Source organism: Pinus tabuliformis, chromosome Q (genome assembly GCF_031772625.1).
Source record: "Pinus tabuliformis cultivar Carrire ecotype Pingquan chromosome Q, CPIR1, whole genome shotgun sequence".
NCBI classification, from domain to species: domain Eukaryota; kingdom Viridiplantae; phylum Streptophyta; class Pinopsida; order Pinales; family Pinaceae; genus Pinus; species Pinus tabuliformis.
In genome coordinates this window covers 859,229,765-859,254,523 of record NC_142296.1, presented here as the reverse complement: position 1 = coordinate 859,254,523, position 24,759 = coordinate 859,229,765, and the positions used below count along the sequence as shown (strand labels likewise).

Sequence of the window (24,759 nt, the reverse complement as noted above, 5' to 3'; positions counted from 1 at the left end):
GTGCACATAAAATAAAAAAATATGAAGCATGAGACAGTGGCAAAGACATAGGTGCCCTTAGGCATAAAACACTTTGTAAGAGAGATGAAGAAGATTGCAAGATGAGATGATACAATTGAGAGCTTGTGTTGTGTATTTCTTCACAAGGTGTTCTTCCAAGAGGAGCTTACGGGCCCACAAAAGGACACACCCCAAGAGGGTTATTGAACCTACACATCAAGTTTGACTAGGTTAGCTTTAACCATACCTAGTCATACAATAAAATAATAAAGAGATATGGCCTTAGCCATTATTATAAGTAATTGTGATTAATGAGCCATGGCCATATTTAAAGATTATTATCACTAGTATTTCCAACACATAGTTGTTTGGCTCTCTCCCTTTATGCCAAGGTTTTAAATTTTTTCTTCAGAGGAGTTAAATGTATAAGAAAATATAAAACAAATTGCTACCCAATGAAATATACTTGAAACAAGAAAGACAATACTAAGAACATCACAAACATTGGCGTTTACAAAAAATTGCTGGTGTCATGAGCTCGAGACTTTGAAAAAATAAGGGGAAAATCAACAAACTTAAAAAATACAAAATATATACATTTTTTTCAAATTGGGGGAAGTCACAAAAAATTGGCAAGAATAAGCACCAAAAAAACCACAGAGAGGCCAACGTTGCTGACGCAGAGGGCCAGAGGGCTGATGCAGACCCATCTGGGGTGACGCAGGGCTAGTGTGAGGCAGAGAGGGGCTGACGCAGTTCACAGAGAGGCAATTGCTGGGGTCTAGAAGGCTGTAGGAATATTGCAGAGTCGAGCTGGTGAGGTATTGTAGTCAGAACATTACTTGACAGAGCAGGGCCATAGGAGTTGTTATCGAGGGTTTCTAGCCGAGGAACCTGGATCAACAGTGCAGTTGCACAAGACGATTAGAGTAGGGGGGGCATCTCGACAAGCGTCAGAAGGATTTCCAGGAGGGAAATCAGGACTAAGAGGGAGTCCAGAAGAGAACCTCCAGAAGGGAAGTAGAGACTTAGAGGAGTCGCACAGAGAACTTCCAGGGGGGGAAGTAGAGGAGCATCATGGCACTATAAAGGATAAGAGAACAGGATAGACTGGACGGAGCATCGAACTTCGGAGTCTGGAAGGCCAGGGCCCAGAATATTATCAGTGCTTGACAAGAATCGTGTCAAGAACTTCGCCTTGAAGGTAATAGCTGTCCCAGTCGACCCCAGTGATAATGACAGGTTTGAGGAGGCGATGGCGAGGGCCAAGTGCTTTATCCTTGACGGGGTCAAGGATCATGTGGTACCACATATAGCCGAGAAGGAAACGACATTTGATATGTGGGAGGCTCTCAAGAAGCTGTACCAGCATACTTCTGTGCAGAGAAGAATGCTACTCGAGAATCATGATGAGGTCGTATTAGATGAAGAAGGGGCAATCGATTGACACCTTCCTCGGAGGAATGAATAAGATCCGAGACCAGTTGACTGCTATAGGAGCGACACCGGATCAGGAGCTGATGGTGAGGACAACCCTGAATGCTATCTCAGAAAACTGGGAGGTGTTTGTCTAGAGTATACTGGGTAGAGGGACACTTCCACCGTGGGACGAGATGTGGGCAGCTCTTCGCCATGAAGAGATCATACGACAGTCGAAGACAGGTAGCAGCAGCAAGGGGATCAAAGTCAAGTAGGAGGAGGAAGGTGTGGCCCTAGCATCTGAGGGGAAGCAGGAAAAGCGGAAGAAGAAAGATCTCTCCAAGATCAAGTGCTTCCATTGTGGGGAGCTGGGTCATTATGCGACCCAGTGTCCAAGGAAGAAGAGTAAGGGAGAGTCTTCCGAGACTAAGGCAGCGCCAGCACGGGCAGAGAAGGAAGTTTTGATAGACGACGACTGTGCCATGAGTGCACACACGCCACTTGAGCGGAAGTGGGAAGATATCAAGCTGTAGTCAGGTGGACTACAGGTGATGAGGGGCAGGATCCTTGAGGTACCCAACCTCTTGGATTAGACCTTGTTACGGGAGCCTTGACCAGGAGTAGCAGGACTGGCTGAGTGGGTAGAGACGGATGCGGATGGAGTGGGAGAGGGAGCTATAGTGTAGGAGTCCAGAGACAGCGCAGAGCTAGCAGGTTGCAGCAGTGCGAGAGGCACAGGAGTGTTGCACCAGTGCAGGATGGCACAGAGAGGTGTGCAACGATGTGAGATGTAGGGAGTTGTTGCAGCAACGCAGAGGTCAGAGAGGGAGCACTTGTCAGCAACAGAGGGAGCTTCAACATTAATGGGTGTTTCTAGCCCAACAGGGAGGTCAGTTGGGAGATCAGTTGCTTACTTCTCAGTAATTGAGTTGCAGTGCAGTAGTGGGCAGCACGATGCAACATGATGAGAGGAGGTGTAGTGCAGATGCAGTGCTGGGAGGAAGGACTAGCAACAACATGAATACAGAGGGAGCTGTCGTACAGATGCAGTAGTGGCAGTGGTAGAACCATGGGCAGCAATACAGGATGTAGCAATGTAGAGGATGTTGGGTAGGAAGGCCTAGCATCAACACAAGTACCGATGCCGGATGATCAAAGTAATACTCAGTGAGGAGTATTGCTAGAGCACAGTCCTCGCTAAGAGGGAGTGTTGATTTGGGGTAGCATGAGATGTGCTCTAGCCACGAAATTTGGTGGAGAAGTTGGGGCACATGAGATCTCCAATACCCAAAAAGGGTTTGAGGAGATTCTAAGCAAATCATGAGGTATTAAAATAATTAATATTTTTAATGGAGTCCCCAAGTCTAAACTTAGGGAAAATAAAATATTAATGTGTATTAATATGAATCTGTGTTAGAATGGTCCAAAAGACATGGATCAAGCCAGATCTAATCTTAGCCGTTGATTAGGGACTTAATCTCGACTGTTGAGATGTCAACAGGAAAAGTATAAGAGGAGGCTTGAGGGTCACTTGGAGAACACATTAGAGTGATCAGTCATTCTATTCTCTAGGGCGGGATTTGCTAAGAGAGATAGAATCAGTGATTGGGAGAGCAGTTGAGGGGCATTGAGTACAGAGAGACAGAGAGGCAGAGATAGTGTCGGGATAGCAGCAGAGCAGCCAGAGAGAGAGACGCAGGAGCAGCCAGTGCTCACGCAGGGCCACGCAGAGGTAGCTAAGTGCTGCGCAGAGCACCAAAGGGGCTAGCGTAGTTGACGCAGAGGCTCAAAGAGTTGACGCCGGGCCTCCTGGGGCCGACGCAGGCCAAGATAGACTGACGCAGTGCCAACGCTGGGCTAGGAGAGGCTGACGCAGTGCAGATTGGGTAGACGCTGGGCTTTCTGGGGCAGATTGGTGCTGAGTAGCTTTCTGGGGTTTCAACCAGTAGATTTGTCAGAAACGGAGAGGTATTACTCTAAGGAAATTCTCTGTTGGCTAGGCCAGTTTCGACACCCAGATTGTACTCTGATATTGCTTAATAAGAAAACCCTCAGATAGCTGCATCGGTTTTCTCACATTGGGTTTTTTCGGGGACATTAGTCCAAAAATAATGGTGTCATATGGTGTGTTTGTTCTTGTTTCTTTTAGTTGCCGATCTGCAATATGTTGAGCATGCACTAGTGTTTATTTTCAGTATTTACACTGTAAATAACTTGTTAAGGAAAAATAACAAGTAGGTAGGAATAAATTAGATAAAGAGCATGGAGGGTTTCTAACTAAGTAAACTTAGAAACTTCAACACCCTTGAGGGCATGTTACATTATGTAAGCTATGTAATTATGTCAAAGATATGTCTCAAAAGTGATCCTCCAAAGCAAAGACAAGTCTCCTCTTCGGGTCGGCTCAAGAAATGAATTGTATGCACAAATGTCATGTCGGCCTCACTAGGTGTTCAAGTCAGCCTAAAAGGAGGGACAAATTCCTATATATAGAGCAGTACGACCTCACCATTAGACCATCAAGTGATCTCTGAAATCAGTGAAGAGAAGAGGCAAGAAAAAGGTGCGAAAAAGAGCAAGAAGAGTGCTTCTAGGGCAGCGAAGAAGAGAAGAAAGAAATCTGAATTGTGGAGGATTGTTTTAGGGCTCTTTTTTGTCACACATGCAAAGAAGGAAGGACATTTCTGTGGTCATATCAGATCTAGAAGTGCAATAACTTAAAGGGGTTTGATTGGTGTAAAGAGAGGCTCCAAATAGGCCTCCATTCCAGCAAAGTAGGTGCCATCTCAGGCTAAGGAAGGGAGAAGCAAAATGAGGTCAATTACAAGCCTAAATCAGCCACACGTGCAAGAATCTAGATTCGGAGTAGGGTTTAGAGGATCTGCCTCTAAATCAGAAGTATACCTCAAGGAAGAGCCTCGTTATCTAGCCTTAGTATCACATTGAAGGAAGACTATCAAGCGAGGAAGAGAAAGAAAAGAAGACACCAAAATAGAGGTCTCTAAGGGGATCTAGGGTTTCTGCAATATTGCTACCAGTTGTCAAAAGAAGTGCAAAAGAAGAAATCAAGGTGTGGTGTAGAAGGAGGCATCAGTTGAAGGACAAGGGAAAAGAGACTGTGTCTTGTGCTTGGAGGATCTATTTGTCAAGGGTCTAGGGGTTGGCATTTGTCAATTGAAGCTTCAATAAGAGAGATTTGTAGAAGGGTTTTCATCTCTAGGTGAGAGAGGTTTTGCCCTGGCTGAGAGCCAACATCTTGTGTTCTTGTCTCTTTTGTTTTGGTAACTGTTTGATGAAGTAAGAAGAACACACTCTAATAATAAGAAGAGAAGACTGTTCTAATAAGAAAAGTAAAAAGTACTTCAAAAATTGTTAACATCTTCACAAGAATCTCACTATAACCTAGATGCCCTAGATTCTTCAACAAAGGTCGGCCTAGTAGTTGGAGACATTATGTGAGCTAGACAAGTCCTCCTCAAGAATTCGTTGGAGCCATGTGAAAGGATGTAAATTAGAGTCATGTGTGAGTCGTTTTAGCATCCAAGAACATCAAACAAGTCATCATTTCATGTCTGAACTGGCCGCTGGCAAAGGAGGACAAAGTGTGGAGGATTAGGGTTGTTTTGGGCAAGGTTATTCTTCACCACAGGTCCGAGTTAATTGCAGGAGCAGGCTACAGTAAAAGAGAGGGTTTAAGCGCTGTTTGGAGGTGCAGAATTGTTGTGTGGTGCTGTTTGAGAGCTGCAGAGACTGTTCCATTGCAGGAGGGCTGAGAGGCCTATTAAGGTGTGTTGAAGACTGCTAAAGGGTGCCACAGAGGTTTGGAGTAATTTTGGGCAGAAAGGAGAGGGTTGGGAGGCCTAAACTCTTCCTAGGAGGCAGTCCTAAACACAAGGAACATGGGATAGCTAGACCGCAGCCTTGGAGGAAGTCTGGAAGGTGGAGCTACATCAATTTGTATTCAGACCTAACCAGGACCAGACTTATATTGCAAAAGAATAGTCCTAAAACAGAGGTATGTTATGATGTGTTTGGGGTTGATTTGATGTTGGGGATCGTGTCCTAGTGTGGACATAGTGGGTGCCATTTGGAGGACTTTTTGTGGAGGTCAAAAGTCCATCCTAGGAGCAGAACTTGCAATGATTGGATTGGGTGCGATTGGTTTGGTGGAGGGCAGCGTGTTGGCTATCCAAAGTAGCCCTAGACAAGCAATCTTGAAGTGATGAAGATAGCTGAAGGTTGGGCAAAGGATTGAGCCTTATGAGTAGCTCTTTGATGGATGAAAGAGGCTACTAGAAGGCAGATTAGAGCTCAGGTATTGGCCAGCCTAGAAAGCAGATTGGATCGGCTTGTGTACATGCAACATAAGTGACTTGCAACAGTGTTAGGTGGCAACCCTCCGGGAGTCTCGATGTGTTGTCCTTTGAAGGACTAAGGGGCAGCTAGTGAGCAATACGAAAGCGAAGGAACTACATGACAAGATACGACATAGAAGCTGCAACGAAAATTGTCATTGTATCTTGTATACCATAGACTGTTATATTATTCAGTTTTGGTTTAATATAACGAAGATTGGGTTGTACATTATTGTACAATATTTGTAAAAAATTGTATACTTGTGCATATGTGATTTACTGCTTTATATTTTCCACTGTGTAAAGTAGTTCTTGTTGAGATTCTTGGTATGGTAGCATCAGAGATTTTAAGATTCTAACCTAGACCCAAGATTGTGAAAATTCAACATAGGTTGTAGAGAGAAACCCAACGGAAGATAGCAAAGGCTATATTAACGATACCTCCCCTGGAGTTCTAACCACCCGATGCCTCTGGCACTGTAGAGACCGTGGCTCTGACGACTGCAAGGTCACCATGTTAACCACAAGTGAGGGTCTAAACTTTGCACGCTTGGTGAGAGAGGTGGTCCTATCGTCTTTCAACCAAGCTTATGCTTGAAGGTAAGTTAATTAATGCAACACTATTCCTAAAATGCAAGTGCAAAATGAGTGATTAGCCTTATGTGAGATTGTTAAATATTTTAAATAGTTTGATGCAAATTATCCAAATGATTATCCTATTTAGAGCAATAAATATAAGTACTTGACAATTACAAGGACAATCCTCACCACAAGCAGTGCTAAATGAACCAAACAGATAGTGCCAAAAAATGTTGTGCAAGGCAATTCAAGGTTTAACAATCTGACAATGGACAATTACTTGATTAAATAACAGGAAATGCACAAGTCCAATGCTTCTCTTCAACAATTTTAATGTGCCAATACCAATATCTCAACAAGATAGCAATTCAATTAGCAATTCTTAGAGTGCTTTAAGAGTGAGTTAAAATATCGCAAGATTTTGATTTTAGATATGGTGCTCACTTGCAACACAATAAGTTAGTGCTCACAATGAAAAGCAATGTAACTACTTATCCAATAGCCAATTTCAATGTAGCAATGACAGGTGAAAGTATTCCTTTAGAAACAATGTTATAAAATGTTAACAGTCGTTTAGGCAACACAATGTATCAATGCTTTCCAATGACAATGCAACCAATGACTTGCAATTAGAAAAACCCACAAATATTGCTCTTTAGATTTATGTTTATGAAATTATAGGAGCAAGAGTAAGCTTATGACAACAGTAAGCTAATCTTATGTGAATGATGCCAAATCAGTCCAAATATATCAGTTGTCCTTTTGAACACTTATTTTCTTACTTAGAGCACATATAATTACATGAGATTCCAAACAGAGAATTACTTGTGAATGCAATGAGCGGATGCAACAGTTAGTGATGAGATTCAAGTGGCAGCAAAGAAGTCAAGAAACCAATGATCACAACAGTGAGAGAAGCAGCCCAAATCACACAAGAAAACACTTACCCAAGATGCAAAAGATGCAAAGAGTGAATGCCCAATGAGACAAGATGACTGTCAACTAGTCTATTCTTTACACCACTGTCATGTCTATGATCAGACCTTACAGTGCCTATATCAGACCTCAAATTAGAGTAACAGTCCTCCCAAAAATCTCAAGAGATGCCAAGTAATGCAAGCTCAACCAATGCAAATGATATGCCAATGAAAATAGACGACTGTTAATTAGTTTTATGCCACTGTTACATATTTATGTCACTGCTGTATGTGACTTACTGTAGCTGTAGGTGATATATCAGACCTCTGAAATGTCTATGTCAGACTTGTAAAACTCTGAAATTTAATACTTCAGTTCTCTACAAACCATGAAAAATGCCAAGATGAACAAACTAACCAATGCCAATGATCTTATGATGATTGTCAATGAATTTTATGGCACCTTTGTGTTACTGTATGTGTTATTTAGGACTGTTATAAGACTGTATGTGACCACAGAGATGAGAAAGAAGGTTAGGGATCAAACCAGGAGGCCTAATCGCCTAGTTGATGAATTGCTTGGCTTCTCCAATAAATACAACCATCTGCAACCACAACGTTAGCTAGAAAATCACCTTGAATCACCTGCAAAACCAAATGTTTGTGGCCAAATCAAAGCTTATGACGAAGATATGAATGTATGAGGGCTAGAAGGGGCAGCATTGAGGGTTAAAGAGGGTAGGATAGGGCCATGATTAGGAAAGTAAGGCCTAAAAGGCCTGAGGCTAGGGCAGAGAAGGCCTATAGGCCTACGACACCTCAGAAGAAGCCTTGGGAGGCCTGTGGCAGAGGCTAGAAGCCCATTAGGGCTGACGACAAGGAAGAAAAGGGGTGACGACTCAATGAAAGAAGGCCTTAGGGCCTGCGGCTCAAGGAAGGTAGCCCTCTAAGGCTCACGACAGGCCTAAAAAGGCCTTGCGGGTTCACCAAAGGAAAGAAAAAAAGCTGCGGCAAGGGTAAGAGAGGCTAATGCTAGGCCTAGAAGGCCTCAAAAAATTTTGGATTCCTGCACACACCAATAGGATTAGTCCAAACACAAATATTTTCCCAAAAACGCCAAAAATTCACCTTTTAGGGCTAGCGACGCTCTTTCTTGCTTGAACATTGAGCTTGGAGGATAGCTGGAGGCTGGATCTTGCCTTCCTAAGCGTAGATCTACCTCAAAACCCCAATGATATAGCTCAAGAAGGTTAAACGTCTTGCTTGGAAGAAGAAACCCTTCAAACCCTAGCCTTAGGATTAGATCCTTTAGTTAACTTCAAATTTCCTTTGTGAACTTGAGGATTCACTTGCACAAATGAGAAGAAAAATTCCCAAAACCCCAATCTATTTTGCGGGATGAGAAGGTTAGGGATAAAATCAAGAGGCCTAATGGCCGAGTTGATGACTTGCTTGGCTTCTCCAATAAATCCAACCATCTGCAACCATAAATTTAGTTAGAAAATCACTTTGAATCACTTGCAAAACCAAATGTTAGTGGCCAAATCAAAGCTTATGACCAAGATATAAATGTATGAATGAGGGCTAGAAGGGGCAGCGATGAGGGTTAAAGAGGCTAGGATATGGCCATGGTTAGGAAAGCAAGGTCTAAAAGGCCAGAGGCTAGGGCAGAGAGGGCCTATAAGCCTACAACACCTTAGAAAGAAGCCTTGGGAGGCCTGCAACAGAGGCTAGAAGCACTTTAGGGCCGATGGCAAGGGAAAAAAGGGGGATGACTCAAGGAAAGAAGGATTTAGGGCCTATGGCTCAAGGAAGGGAGGCCTCTAAGGCTCATGGCAGGCCTAAAAGGGCCTTGCAGCTCCACCAAAGGAAAGAAAAAAGGTTGCGACAAGGGTAAGAGAGGCTAACACTAGGCCTAGAAGGCCTCAAAAAATTTCGAACTCCTGCAAACACCAATAGGATTAGCCCAAACACAAAAGTTTGCCCAAAAAACACCAAAAATTCACGTTGTAGGGGTAGCGACCCTCTTTCGTGCTCGAATGTTGAACTTGGAGGATAGCTAGAGGCTAGATCTTGCCTTCCTAAGCCTAGATCTACCTCAAAAAACCCCAATGATTTAACTCAAGATGGCTAGATATCTTGCTTGGAAGAAGAAACCCTTCAAACCATAGCCTTAGGGCTAGATGCTTTAGTTAACTTCAGATTTCCTTTGTGAACTTGAGAATTCACCTGCACAAATGAGAAGAAAAGTTCCCAAAACCCCAATATATACAAAAATAGAAAAAACCCCAAACCCCCTTTAACTATACAAAATAAAAACTTAAAAGACAACGATTAGATTTATTTACAAATATACAATATTTGCAAAATACAAATATTAGCTCTCATTAGCAAATTAAATCTTTGTAGGCCATGATCAAATAAAAATTTGGAGGGATTTTGAAATAAATTGCATGGATGAATAATTTCGAAAGATAGACCAACCAAAACCCTCCTGCAAAATAATCTGTCACAATGAAAGCTTAGAGCCCAAACAAGGTTGGCTCTTCCACATAGTCTGTGAACTTCGAGCCCAAGGGCTAGCGTACCTGTAAATCTCTATAAATTCTCAAGATAAACTATCAGATCATATAGTGAATCATATCACCTAAGGTAACTTGTACCAATAGAATGTTCTTATCACCGACAAATGAAATAACAATAAAAAATATTCAACACAATATAGGATAAACACATAGCTAACGCATACCACAAATCTGCAGATAGGAAAGCACCACGAATTGAACCCCAAAGTCTTTCTATTATGAGAAAAATGTTTTTAGCAGAACAATAGCTCAGTACATGCGTTACAAAATCACCTCATCCAAAGATGGGAAATAAAAGCTCAATAGCTTCCTTATATAGAGGAAACCCCTTTAAGTGGAAAATAATGGCTAGTTGGGTTGTCCTTGTCAAATTAATCTCGACCGTCGAAAATAATGTGATCTTTTAATCTCCACTGTCGAATTTTTATTTTTGAGGAAAAATTTGAATTTTTGTTGAAAACCATTTTTTATTAATTCAAAAATTATTAATTTTCTCAGAAATTTGAATTTGATTTAACTACCAAGGTCCAAGGGCTCAATTTTTCTTAAAATATCCATTTTTCACTTGGCAGAGGATCTCCAAAAATTGACTTCTTTTGATCGACGAATTTTTTTATTATTTTCCACTGGGAGAGAAATTAATTTCTCTATAATTACTTTTGACTCTAAATTAATTAATTTTTTGGGTTAGGATTTTTATTTTATTTTTTGTTTGTCAAGTTGTCTGTGATTTTTCAGGTTTGACCTGTGGCTTCAGGAGCTGCGACCCAGGGGCATCTAATATGTCAAAGTCACCTTGGGATCGCACCCGACCTGGGCCACACTACCCCTAAGCTGACTGGATTTTTTAGCATGTCTCCTCTCCCTAGCACATGGCACAACCACCCTCCATGAGGTTTGATCATGGGTCGCCTTGCTAACGAGGCCCATCCTCAATTGGTTGTGCTAGTGGGACTTGATGGCTTAGGATTTTTATTTAATTTTGCCAGAAAAATTAATTAATTAACTCTAGAGGGGATTTAATTATTTTTCCACCCTCAAATATTTTAGCCATGGTTTCTGATTGCGAGGGACCATGCACTAAAATATTTTTACATCAAAATATTACAATTAATTCAACCCTTAGAAGGGGAAATACACATTTAGACCAAACCCTCAAGACATTACCCAATTCTGCGACACAATATGATCTAGTATGAAACCAAGTGTGTTTATAATAAAATAATTTAGCCATGGTGTTCTGATTATGAGGGACCATGCACTAAAATTATTCCTAAACACACTTTTACAATAGACTCGATAAACACTAGGACTCACCTAAGACCTTGTCAACGAATTCCACCCTAGCTTTGGGGTTATAGTTGGAAGAAAAACTCTGCCGATTATGCATGTTTACAAACACACATAATTCGGGGAGGTTAAAAAACTTCCTAGGATGAAATCCTTTGCCAAAATTAGAGGCTTACCTAGGTGTTGTTACATAATTAAATGGTCATACTAGCATCATTTACAATAGACCTTGCAGAAATTAGGTTTACAATGATATATTCATGTTGATTGATGAATTTGATCTTCGAAAAATTTTCTTGACTTGCTTGTACACTGCTTTCTTGGACTGTTGACAAAATGTGGTCAACAACCCCAAAGTTCCTTAACTGTTTTGCAAGCCAACACTTTAACATAGAAAGATTCAAAGAGTCCACTCATAATGGCATGCTTGGCTTTAACATCATTTTCGAAAGTTTCTTACCTGATTCATCTTTTGGACGAGAGGCTGGTGTAGTGTAACCATTTTTGATAGCGTCCCAAATATCATATTCTTGTGCAAGTATATATACCTACATCCTTCCACTCCATAGTGCGCAGTTTTGCCTGTTGTACATAGGAACTCCATTCTTGGTGTACTCCATGATCTCCTTTCATTGGTTAGACTGATTGTACAGGGACCTGCTTTGATACCAATTGTTGGAAATACTAAGAGAGGGGTTAATCAATATTTCACTTACAATTAGTTATTTTTTCTTTTTTTAGAGCATTGTTATCTTCAGCATCAGATTAAAATCAGAAATCAACAGTGCACATAATCAACGACAGTAGACACCAAATTTTTTAGGTGGAAACCCTTCCGGGAAAAAACCACCTAACGCTTCTCTAATAATTTTATGAGTACATCAATGTTTCAGCACCAACTGAAAAGGGAATCCCCAACTCCCTAGTACTCTAGAAAAACGTTCTAGTTTTATTAGGCAACACCAACTCCTAAAACAATGCTCCTACACCCTGTTTTATTATAACCCACTGCAAGGACGCTCCAACACCCTGCAAGCTCCAACTTGGCCTAGCACCACTGTGCCACCCTGAAGTGTTTTCAGGCTACAACTTGAAGGTGACTCCAACCACTTGCCTAGCACCACCCAACCACCATGAAAATAATAGAAAATTAGACAAACTATGGGCTCCCATACCAGGGATAATCACCCACTTACAATGATCTTCAACAAAAAACTCTTACTGCCAATTTACTTCAGCTGTACAATAATACTCAAAAAATGAAACCCTTACATAAATAACAAACCCTTACTGCAAGATTTGAAATGAAGACCATGTGACTCTTTCTACTAGACTATTGTGAAGTAATAATGACAATGAAGTGTAGAACAAATGTACCTTTATCTGGAGATATTTTGAAGCAATATCTTTGATGCAGTGAATGATTACTGTAGCCAAAACGATGATAAAGCCCAGAATTGATAATGATACCATAACAGCTGTAAGAAAACCCTCACTTTTGGACAACAATAAGAGCTGGACACCTTCAATGCACTGCACCTTACTGCTTACTGTTGCAATGTGTTTGCCTCAGGACACTGACAAAGAAACCCTTACTGCAACCTTCAATACATGACAATGGAACCTTTCAAGCCAAATCCCTTCGTAAAAATAATACTTCTAGTGATCTGAATATGTATGTCCTTCTGATGCAAAATACAAACCACCCACAAAACCTCACGGAAGGCTTCAAATCTGTACTACATATACCAGGCCTTGATTGATTTAGTGCAAGTCAGGATTAATGGTTTCAGATGGTGTCAACATGAATGTTTTACTGATGCCTAGCGACTTGATTTCATAACTATCATACCTTATTCTGCTATAATGAAAAACGAACTTACAAGAGTGTCGAATTGTTTGTTAGATCACTGGTTAGGGCCATTTAAATTCTGCTCCAGATTAGTTATCTTATGAGATTTCAGAGATACAAAGCCGCACCTATATATCAAATTGAATTTTGTTTGAGAGATCTGAATTTTGACCACCGTTTAGCTATTATAGTGAGGGGCAAAATTCCTTGCTAACTTGTGAATGAGAGTTGCTGAATGCAAGGAACAAGGTCGTAGGGGAGATGTTGAGTCTTTCTCACTTGTAAGAATCCCTTCATCTTGGACTTTCAGTGAGTTCCTTGATTCTGTGACAAATAGTTGTATGAGCTCTCCATTTTCTGCTTTAGTAAGTGCCCTAATTCACGTGACAAAAACAGGGAGGTGTAATCCAATAAAGATCTGTTGAACATGTAACTAGTTTTGGTCTTCATAATTGTTGTTGTACTTATTTCAATATGTATCCTATGTAACAAACAAATGAAGAAAATAAAAATGTTATTATTTCAAATGCATGGGTTTCATGCTCTTTATTGATGTTCTTCTAAGTAAAAGCATGTTCTTCATGCTTCTAGGGTTTGTTAGGTCTTAGGATTTATTGTCATGAGTCAAAGGAGTAAACATCATGTTTATAAGACCCTTCTAGGCAAAATGCAACTAGAAAAAGAACTTATTTTGAGTCTAGAAAGTCCTGGAAACTCCAAAAGTACAAGTCGGCTTAAAGGAGTGAATTCGACCCCTTGGAAAGGCTATATAAAGGAGCAGTTCAACCTCATTTGTCATTTACTCACCAAGAAGCTTGATTTGTAGCTGGGAGAAGCTAAAAAGGAAGAGCGAAGTTCTAGAAGACAAGAAGTGTAATGTTCCAAACTTAAATAAATAGTGATATGCAAAGAAAAAACGATTTACAACACAAATTTTAAACAATCAACAAATGCTCATAAAAACTCTGGAATTAAGAACCAGCTGAGCCATTTTATTAATCAATGGAGCAAGTACAATAGAATGGAGGAATGCACCTGGGCTTGCCTCAATGGCAAGCGTGACAGAACCTAGGTGATAATACCATGATCTCAAATGCTGGAAATCACTGCTCCTCTAATGCTCTGCGCTACCTAGAAAACGTCAATGCTACCTGGAAAGGGACTACAAGAAACTCCTCCTTCGGTGCTCAGAAAATGATGAAACTTCAGCCACAAACTCCTTGGCCAAAACCTACAAAAACCCAGAAATGGTTTGACCGGAATTGGACTTCCCAAAATCGACCCCCAAAGGCACTATTCAATCCCCAGCAATTCTACACTGTTTGCTGCAAAGATACGACTTAAATCCTCACCTACGGTGCTCAGGAAATTATGAAACGTTATATTTGGGATCCTTGTCAGAAACACAAAAAAACCCAGAAAGGATTTTGGCTGGTTTAGACTTCTGAAATTCGACCACCTTGGAGCCTAACCTCAACTGCAATTGCAAAATTTGGCCTACTGGAAACTGCCTGTAAATCCTCCCAGAAATGACCCCAAAGTGCCGGACTGACCCTTGCTATCCAATCCCTAACTTCCCGGGTGAGCTCTTGGCCTAAGACACCTGCTCCTAAGCTCCACGAAAAACTGCTGAGTGGCCTCTGCGTTGTCCCCTAGCCCAACAATTGGAACTGTTGGAATGCTGGCTCTGCTGGCTGTAAAACTCAACAAGAATGCTGGTCTATTGCTGCTATCTCAACTCTCTAACTCTTCGACAAACAATCTGATCTCTGCTGGCCTCTATCTCCCTCTGCGTATTCTCTGGCTGCCTAGAAATACGCACTCCGTGCTCTGCGCTGGTTGGTGGTGCTATGTCATTGCCCCGGAACTCCTGAAATCCTTGTAGAACTGCCTCTCTAGGGTGGGGAAGGATGGTCCCCTGAAGTAGAGGTTGAATCTCCCGCTTAAGAGATTCATGGCTAAACAACTAGTTGACTCAACTAAAAAGTAGAGTGCACAATCAAGTGATTTTGTTTGCAAGATGTATGAATGAATCCCAAAATGAGAGCTGCTCCCTCCTTATAACTCCTTGGGCCTTCCTTGCCTCATGTGGGCCCCTCCATCCACCTATTCGACTTTCCCTCCAAGCTATTCGAATGGGCCAATTCGAATTACCATGTGGGTGGCCTCCACATTCCACTAGCAACCAAATTAAGTCGAATTGCCTCCTAAGTCCCTAAGTTGAAAATGACGGGCTCTCTTCCTTGGCCCAAATTGTGTAGCAACACCCTGTTACAAATGTGTTTGAGAAGGGACATGACAATCCTCCCCTCCCAAATTTTGCTTGCCCTCAAGCAACCTCAAAGCTGGGTGCTCCAATATGTGCTCACCCTCCTAGGTTGCATCCTCATCTGGCAAGTTCTTCCAATGCTCCAAAAATCATTTGTCCTCAAGCAATGCCTGAACGAGCATCCTCTCTAACTGTTGCTCCCCACTGTCACTGCAACATGTGCCAGGGTCCCAGACGTGCCATTGAATCATCCCTGACCTCAGCACTGTCCTGATATGAAAGAATCCTTCAATACCAGGATCCCAGGCCATCTTGTCCAACATGAAGCTCCCCTTGCTCCACTCGCTATCCTGCCCAGTGCAAGTACTAGAGGTCCCTTGCTCCATCAGTGACTCGCTAAAGCTTAATGGAAGATCTGTATGATGCTCCCGTGTAGTAGTTGGCGCATCCCTAAAGGTTATTGAGTTGTGAAGAGCTGTGACGCCCCAGTTCCTTGTTAGTCCCAGAGTGGTGCCACCATGCTGACGCTGTGCTACTCTGACTATGTCATACTTCCCATCGTGCACGGACAATATCCTCCTCTCCTGGAAGTCGATGGTGGAATACTGAAAGAGGAAAGACACATCCTACCTAGGCATCTCCATGGCACCAAGGCCTACCCATACAAATCTAACCCTGAACCTATGCAGCAATAGAGAATTTCTGCCTCCCCATATGATGAAACCCTCTGTGAACCCCCATGTGTCATCCCAAAAGCAAACTATATCATTCTACCACGACTCCGCTCATCACGAGTGATCTATCGATCAACTGAATCCCTGCATCACATAGGTAGACCTGCTGCGGCATAGCCCTAACAACCGATGGAATCCCTTTGGCCCTCATCTCTAGTCCCTGCATGCCACCCATATATAGGCTCCATACATCATGAACTAATCTGAGGCATGGTAAACTATCCGATGCCTGCCACTGTGTAGTACTGATGACCACTGGAAACCACGTGTGCCAAATAACTACCCCTTGAATGCAACCAATAGATGGGTATCTGATACGCGCAGTCGACTCAGTGTATGCGGATCCATCCTGCTCCTGCCAACCATCGCCACTGGTTCGGCTACCCGCCCCCAGCATGCGGGTGTTGCACCCTGTGCAACTCAGGTCGTCTCATCTCGTTATCCTGGTCAATACATACAATCTGACTAGGTAGCTCTGTCTTCCTCTGTCGAATGGGCCAAGGTAACCTAACAGTGCTGCTAGCCCCGTCTGTGTATGTCCAAAGAGGGCTGCTCTCACGCTCCAACGTGCACTCTAGCTGCACCAGTAGGGAATCCAATTGCTCCCCAACGTGAGTCAATTTGGCCATGGACTCGGCGAAAATTGCCTCATGCCCTCCAACTCCTCATTCTGCTACGAAATCGCCTCTTGCACTAGCGCAACCTTCCTTTTTAATGCTAGAAGGGCGGCCTGAAACTGATGGACTGTCGTGGGCATCTATCACTTGTAAACTCGATCACGACTCCAGATACCTCAGCAACTGTTGGCATCTCGTCCAGGGATGGCACCCCCTCAACAAATGGCTCTATGCGAGTAGGCTCTATCCTCTCCACCAAGGTGTCAACTAGGGCTATCAAAGAGGGGTCTCGAATAAAGGTGACTCTTGCGCCGCATTGCGTATATCGATGTGCTCATCACCATCCTGTGGGCTCTCAACATCATGCTCAAGCTCCTCCTCTGGTTCCTGATATCTAAAGCCAGGTCTCCACCAGCAAAAGCGTCCCCTGGTCTCACCCTCTAACCATCTTTGTCCTGTCTTCTCCTTTTCAGGAGATTTGGTGCCTTGATTTGGTCGACTTTCCCCACACGATATAGATGGCTACACCCCCACGACCTCCTCACCTCTAATGTCTTTGTTGTAAGGGCGAGGATGGGTTTGGTCTGTCACCCTCCTCAACTAGGCCAACCTCTCATCGTCCTAATGAATTCTACCCTAGAATTTTTGCATGCTAGATTTCCATTTGAGCCATGGGTTGTCTCCAGTTTGACCCGTCACTCTGCACTCATACCCAAAGCTTCCATGATCTTTTGGCTAATTTCCCACAACTAGGCCAAGATCATGCTCTGATACCACTGTAATGTTCCACACTTAAATAAATAGTGATATGCAAAGAAAAAACGATTTACAACACAAATTTTAAACAATCAACAAATGCTCATAAAAACTTTGGAATTAAGAACCAGCTTAGCCATTTTATTAATCAATGGAGCATGTACAATAGTATGGAGGAATGCACCTGGGCTTGCCGCAATGGCAAGCGTGATAGAACCTAGGTGATAATACAATGATCTCAAATGCTGGAAATGACTGCTCCTCTAATGCTTTGCGCTGCCTAGAAAACTTCACTGCTACCTGGAAAGGGACTACAAGAAACTCCTTCTCCGGTGCTCAGAAAACGATGAAACTTCAACCACAAACTCCTTGGCCAAAACCCACAAAAACCTAGAAATGGTTTGGCCCGATTTGGACTTCCCAAAATCGACCCCCAAAGGCACTATTCAATCCCCAACAATTCTACACTGTCTGTTGCAAAGATATGGCTTAAAACCCCACCTCCGGTGCTCAGAAAATTATGAAACTTTATATTTAGGATCCTTGTCAAAAACCCAGAAAAACCCAGAAAAACCCAGAAAGGATTTTGGTTGGTTTAGATTTCTGAAGTTCGACCCCCTTGGAGCCCAACCTTAGCTGCAACTGCAAAACTCGGCCTGCTGGAAACTGCCTGTAAATCCTCCTGGAAATGCCCCCAAAGTGTTGGGCTGACCCTTGCTATCCAATTCCTGACTTCCCGGGTGAGCTCTTGGCCTAGGACACTTGCTTCTAAGCTCCATGGAAAACTGTTGAGTAGCCTTTGCGCTGTCCCCTAGCCCAACAATTCGAACTATTGGAATGTTGGCTCTGCTGGCTGTAAAACTCAGCAAGAACGCTGGTCTATTGCTGCTATCTCTGCTCTCTAAGTCTCCAGCAAACAATCTGATACCTATTGGCCTCTATCTCCCTCTACGTATTCTTTGGCTGCCTAGAAATACGCACTCGTTGCTCTGCGTTGGTTGGTGGTGCTATATCACTGCCCCAAAACTCCTGATATCCTTGTAGAACTGCCTCTCTAGGGTGGGCACGGATGGTTCCTCGAAGTAGAGGTTGAATCTCCTGCTTGAGAGATTCGTGGCTAAACAACAGGTTTACTCAGCTAAATAGCAAAGTGAACAATCAGGTGATTTTGTTTGCAAGATGTATGAATGAATCCCAAAATGAGAGCTGCTCCCTCCTTACAACTCCTTGGGCCTCCCTTGCCTCATGTGGGCCCCTCCATCCACCTATTTGACTTTCCCTCCAAGCTATTTGAATGAGCCAATTCAAATTCCCATGTGGGTGGCCCCCACATTCCACTAGCAACCAAATTAAGTCGAATTGCCTCCTAAGTTCCTAAGTTGAAAATGATGGGTTCTCTTCCTTAGCCAAAATTGTGCAAAATTGTGTAGCAACACCTTGTTACAAATGTGTTTGAGAAGGGACATGACAAGATGAATCTAAGGAGGAAGCAAAATCTTTGTTTTTGGGTTCTATCTCTCACACGTGCAAAGTCTGGGTTTTTGTAGCTTCCTAGAAGGACTAAAATTGCAGATTCAAGTTACAGGTGCAACATCAGGTTCCAAGAAGACCGAGTATTTTGTTTGACCTCATTGACCTTAGGAAGGTTTGTTTTGCTCAAGGATGATTGCTGGAAGAATTGTCTTAGGGTTTCTGTGCACGTGCTACAGGGTGGAAGTTGTAGAAGAGTTGCAGTATTGACGCTGGTAGGATGAAGTTGCAATGTGAAGTTGATTAGAGAAAGATCAAGAGAAGGACTTGCTGGAGGGGCTGACATGGTACTTGGATGAGGACTTGTTCTAGGACTTCGGTCTTTGTGTCTCATTTGAAGCATATTATATAAGAAGAGAAGAGTTTTTTGAGTTTTCCCGTTGGAGGGGTTTTTCCCTCGCTGAGAGCCTAGTTTTTATGTCCTCTATTGTTGTCGTTTCGTTCTTGATATTTTTTTGATGATAAGATATAACTAAAGAACATAATGAAGATTAACAAAGTTCACAAGCAAATATTAACGTTAAGGAAACATTGGAATTAATAGCTGCCTCTTTGCATTTTCCAACATGGTTTCAGAGCTAAGGTGAACAAGGAAGGCAACTGGAAGGACACTAGAAGAGGCTAATTGTCAAGGGGAATCATTTGTGGAAGGATACAAGAAAAGAAGTAGAAGACCTACTGATCTAGAAGGAGGGTTTCTACATTGAAGTAGATCATGACTACATCAAGCTTTCATCAAAGGAAGGCTTGAGAGGAAGATTACAAGAAGGGTGTTGATCTCTCTTGAAAAGAGATCTATCTGAAAGGCATCTTTGAAGGAAGTGTCAAAGGATCTTGGCATCATCACTCTTGGAAGCTATCCCAGGGAACATATTTCAAGGACATTGTTGAAGTCCATTGAAAGATCTTGAAGGCATCAAGAAGGTTGGAGACTTCATCAAGGATAATCTTGGTTATCAAGTAAGTATCATATTATCACTCCATGTCTGAATCTACAGGTCATATGGGTTCTTTCTGCAAGGAGAGCAATAAGCTCGTTGGAGCTTCGAATTTCCTAGCATGGAAGAAAATCACTGACTTGCCTCTTACTGAACATGAGGTAATGGAATATGTTACTGGGGTTATTATTGAACCTATCAAAGACAAGCCTCAAGATCTAGCAAGGTACAAGAAGGGGGAAGTAAGGGCACAAAGGATCATAATTGAATCCTTGAGTTATGTCTTGCTTTCCATTACTTTGGTCCACACGTTGATTAGGTTGCAGGAAGAGTGAGTACTCTGTTTGACCTCGTTGACCTTGGGAAGGCTCGTTTTGCTCAAGGAGGATTGCTGGAAGAATTGCCTTAGTGTTTTTGTGTAACTATTGCAGGGTCGAAGTTGCAAAAGAGTTGCAGTATTGAAGCTGGCAGAACAAAGTTGCAATGTGAAGCTGATTAGAGCAAAATCAAGAGGACTCGCTGAAAGGGCTGACTTGGTACTTGGCGGAGGACTTGGGTCTTCGTGTCTCATTTGAAGCAGATTCTATAAGAAGAGAAGAGTTTTCTAGGTTTTCTATTTCATTCTTGATATTTGTTTGATGATAAGATCTAACTAAAGAACATAAAGAAGATTAATGAAGTTCAAAAACAAATATTAAGGTTAAGGAAAAATTGGAATTAATAGTTGCCTTGTTGCATTTTCCAACAAGATCAAGCCGCGGAGAATAATGCAATTAGGTTACTGATCTTAGATACTTTTTGCTAGTCTGAAGATACACAGAAACCACACAAGTAATTAGATGGCCGCACAGTTAGTCACTTGAATTTGGATATCTAATATCATAGTCTTAGTCTTCAAATGATGCCACAGTTCATAGAGACCATCAAAAGCGTGTGCCCAGAATAGCCCAACGAAACCTCCTTGTGCTTAGACCTTGATGCAAGCATATAATTGTTTCAGAGCAAGTTGTATTCAATGCAAGTTCACCTGCAAAACACTCTGAAAAAGCCCAACCGATGTCTAGAAACCCTAAGCTGAAAAGCACAAAACCATGCTCTAATAGGCCCGAATCCCTTAAGACAATTACAGTCACAAAAACCTTCCAAAACCAGCCTCTCGTCTGATCTACTAGTACTGCATAGGGCTGAAAACTATCTCGGAGCTCACTTGCCTTTTGATTTTCTTTCAAATGCATGCCTTGATGAAGCGAATAGGAACCTTTAAATAGTTTTTGGAGGACGTCCAAGAGGGTTAACTGACTTAAGAATTGGAGGGAAAACAAAATTTTAAAATTCAATTTGATGGAGGCAAAATCCCCTTTGATGAGGCTGATTTTAATTTTGAGGGCTACTTATTTAAAATTCAAAATTCTTTATGAGCCAAAATGAAAACCCCTCACAAATTTTAAACTAAATTTGACAACCTCTGTGAACATAAAAAATAATTTATTTCTTGGTGAAAAAGCCTTATTATCTTAGCCAAAGGAAGGCTGCCACATCATCAAGTAGATTGGGGCTATTGACCATGAGATGGGCCTATCATCTTCAAACAAGCATATTTCTCAAACCGTGAGGGCTGACGTGGCATACCACATACCGTTGGAATCAGCATGATGAGGAGAATCCAATGAAGGTGATATTAACCAAAAGGACCTTAGATTTCGTTGTCATTTTTTTCCTTAAAGGCGGGGCTCCACTGGCTGCTGCTGGGGTTGACATCAATAACAACCATAGTTCACCAATTTTTGCAGGATATCCATGGGAATTTTGGATGAAGATGTATGTCTCTAAAGGCATGAATCCCAATGTTCAGACAATCATAGATTTGATTGTTACATACCCTTAGTGCTCAAGTAGGCTTGCATCTGTGCTATTCCTTTAATGTGAATCCCAATGTCCAGACAACCTTAGGTTTGATTTTTACATACCCTTAGTGCTTTAGTAGGCTTGCATCTGTGCTATTCCAGTAAATGCTCTTTCTCTTGCCCCTTATGTGTTTCAAGTATGGACTGGTCGTTAACCAATGTAGTAACTTCAGGCATAATGGACTCTTGTGCTTTTTGCATATTATTCATGCATATTTGCATTTTTTTCTTAGAATGTTTGTAACCAGTTATGGACATTACAGGGTAAAACTTGGTTGTAGTGATCAAGGGAAATGTTCTCTTTCTTTTTTTCTATTAGGTATTTTATTTTTTCGCCCATTCTTCTGGGATTGCTTTGGATACTGTTAATGCCTTTGCTTTAGTTCAACAGAATGGGATACGAAGATGTCCTTGGTTGCAGCAGTAAAGAAACATATATCTTTGCTTTTGTTTTTCATTCTTCAGTTGAAGTTTAACACAGGATTTTCATTGATTCATTGACTTTCCAATTTGATTTATTTACTGTTATCATTTAAGAGTAGGGCATTATAACTGAGACATTCCTTTTCAGGGCTGTGCAAGGTTACAACTTTGTGATATTATCTTTTATCATTTACAGCATTTAATTCTTTCATATGGTTTTCAGCGTTTTCACTTCTGTTGAAATGACCTTGTTATTCCCATGACATTTTGTAGGTCTGGTTGTTGAATCTTCAGGTCATTTTAAGTTGAAGCTATGCTCTCCTGGGGTGAGAGCTTCGCATGCATTAAGAGAGAAAGGATTAATATTGTTGGGTTGACAGAACATTGAACTGTGTTTGGGAGATCCTGATGAAAAACGTTCTTTGAGAATCAGATTGAAATTAAATTAAAATGTCTTTATCAGCAGTTTCTTCTAATTTTTTCGAGGCATCAAGACCACCTTTATTTCCACAGCAATCAAAACTGGCTGGAATACAAGTTTCAGCTTGCTGCTCAACTAGGCTGTATGGACAGAAATCTGGGTTTGGCTTAAAGATTCAGAGGTAGGATGTAGGAATTAAAACAGTGCTAGTTTACATTTTTACGGATATTTATCATTTGTGTACGCTCACACATGTCTATGTATGAATTGTGCATTTACATCTGTTCAAGTATGGTTATATATGATGTTTTCTCATAGTTGCTATTTAGTAGCACTGATGTCAGGGCACAATGTTATTCAATTCCTGCAGACACTGTTTGAAGGCCACAGTATCCAGACCATGTCTTCAGCAATCCCTTTCTGTTACAAAGTGTGCAATGGATGCTTCTTTTGGTGGTAAATATGGGGACTTGTCTGGTAAGCTTTTGAAGCTTCTATTACATAATGTTATAATTTTTTCAAAAAATTGTTAAGTTAGCTATCTTGAATGGATGCAAATAAGATGATGAAAGATGTTGAAGTATCCCATTGGCACCTGTTTGTAGGGATTTTTCATTATGTACTTTACCCCATATCTGCAGCTGTTGAGCTTTAAATTATTATGACAATAAGATGCATGTTTTACATTTGCTGATCTTTTTCCTTTGTAAATTGCTTTCCTGGAACCTTGAGTTATGTCTTGCTTTCCATTACTTTGGTCCACACGTTGATCTTGACCCCCAGTCTATGTTCACTCATACTACCACCCTATATGATGTCCCTGGATAGCCCCCTGTCCTAGTCACTTCTCCCCCATCTTCTTGTCACATGTTATGGGACTCCGATATTCAATAAGGAATATGGGACATGAACACAAGCAAGGCAGTAGATGAGGAAGGTGCTTAGGCAGAGTTTCTCAAGCATGGTGTTCATCAATTGGTCCAATATATCACTGATCTGCTTAACCACATGGTTTGATTAGGATTCCCACCCACATCGTCTCACCATACTATCCACCTGATACACAAATCAGGGCCAGCGCTGATCCAAAGAACTATCAGACTATCATGATGGGCCACATTTTCTTGAAGCTGTATGCTATTGTACTCCATCGGAGACTATCAAAAATACTTGATGAGGGACTTCTTTGGACCAAGAGTTGTGTAGGATTTGTTACCCACCACTAACGAGTGATCCCATAGGATAAATTTTATCCTAGATTTGTCTTCAACCGACAGCCAGCAGCCCTGTGCTAGCCCCTTGATAGCTTTGATGTGCTACTATTCTTCGCCACCGGAGCCAACCATTGTGTACCCTCACTCATTTGTCATGATCATATGTTCGAAGGTGGGCCATCCAATCCCAAAGGTATGATCTTTTATTAACTGGGTGTTATGCTTGTTTTTCTTGGGCACACTTGGGCATGGATTATTGGGTGATTTGGAAGAAGGAAGGGCTTTGACTATACTCTTGTTCCCTTACTTCAACTGGGGGGAGTTAATCCTAAATCCTAGTCCTGTGGGATCTCTTTTATTGGCTATTAGCTGTAGGAGTGGCACTACATGGGAAATCCTGATTTTGGTTGCGTGGTTCTGCTTCCCGATGCCATATATCTCACTCCCCTCCGCTCATTACAAGCCCTTTTCACTTTTTTCCCTATCTGGGGCCACATTTGTCCATTGGGTCCACAAGGTGTTAACATCCTCTTCTCCTTGTCCACACCTTGGGTTGGGTCTGAAACGATGCCCCAAATGTTGATGCAACTAAAAAAAAGATAAAAGCATAATATGACCACATACAACAAGAAATGTACCACAAATTGCAAAAGATGGTCGGGACAATAAATTTAGCTCGTGGGCAAAAGCCAAACATGAGCTCCACCCCCTATCATTATGGCCATCACCCTGGTTCCTAGGGCCCCTATGAGTGCCCTTTACGTCATTAAGGAACCCATGAGTGTCCCAACCACTGGTGGGTGATGAACTGCCCCACCTTATGTTGAGAAATCTAGGGCAGCTTGGTTAGGGCTTATTTAAATTGATTTCTCTTGTCTTTGACACTTTCATGTGATGTTTCTTATCATTCTTCTATGTAGTTATTATATTCTTATCATCAAGACAAATGCCAATCA

The 24,759-nt window shown here is 41.8% G+C and overlaps 1 protein-coding gene across 3 annotated transcripts in view; it reads left to right on the top strand.

Annotated features, from left to right (window-relative positions):
- LOC149222258 (DnaJ (DUF3353)) overlaps window positions 1-24,759 on the top strand; it is a 333,648-nt gene that overhangs the window by 79,668 nt on the left and 229,221 nt on the right. For 2 of the 3 annotated variants that reach the window (XR_016249419.1, XM_089385331.1), the window contains exons 2-3: window positions 22,442-22,770; window positions 22,960-23,066. Coding sequence is in view for 2 of the 3 variants with exons in the window: in XM_089385331.1 (XP_089241457.1) it covers window positions 22,619-22,770; window positions 22,960-23,066 (259 nt within the window). In the remaining variant the exon portion in view is untranslated. The remainder of the gene's footprint in view (window positions 1-22,441; window positions 22,771-22,959; window positions 23,067-24,759) is intronic. The other variant, XM_089385332.1, reaches the window with a different exon arrangement.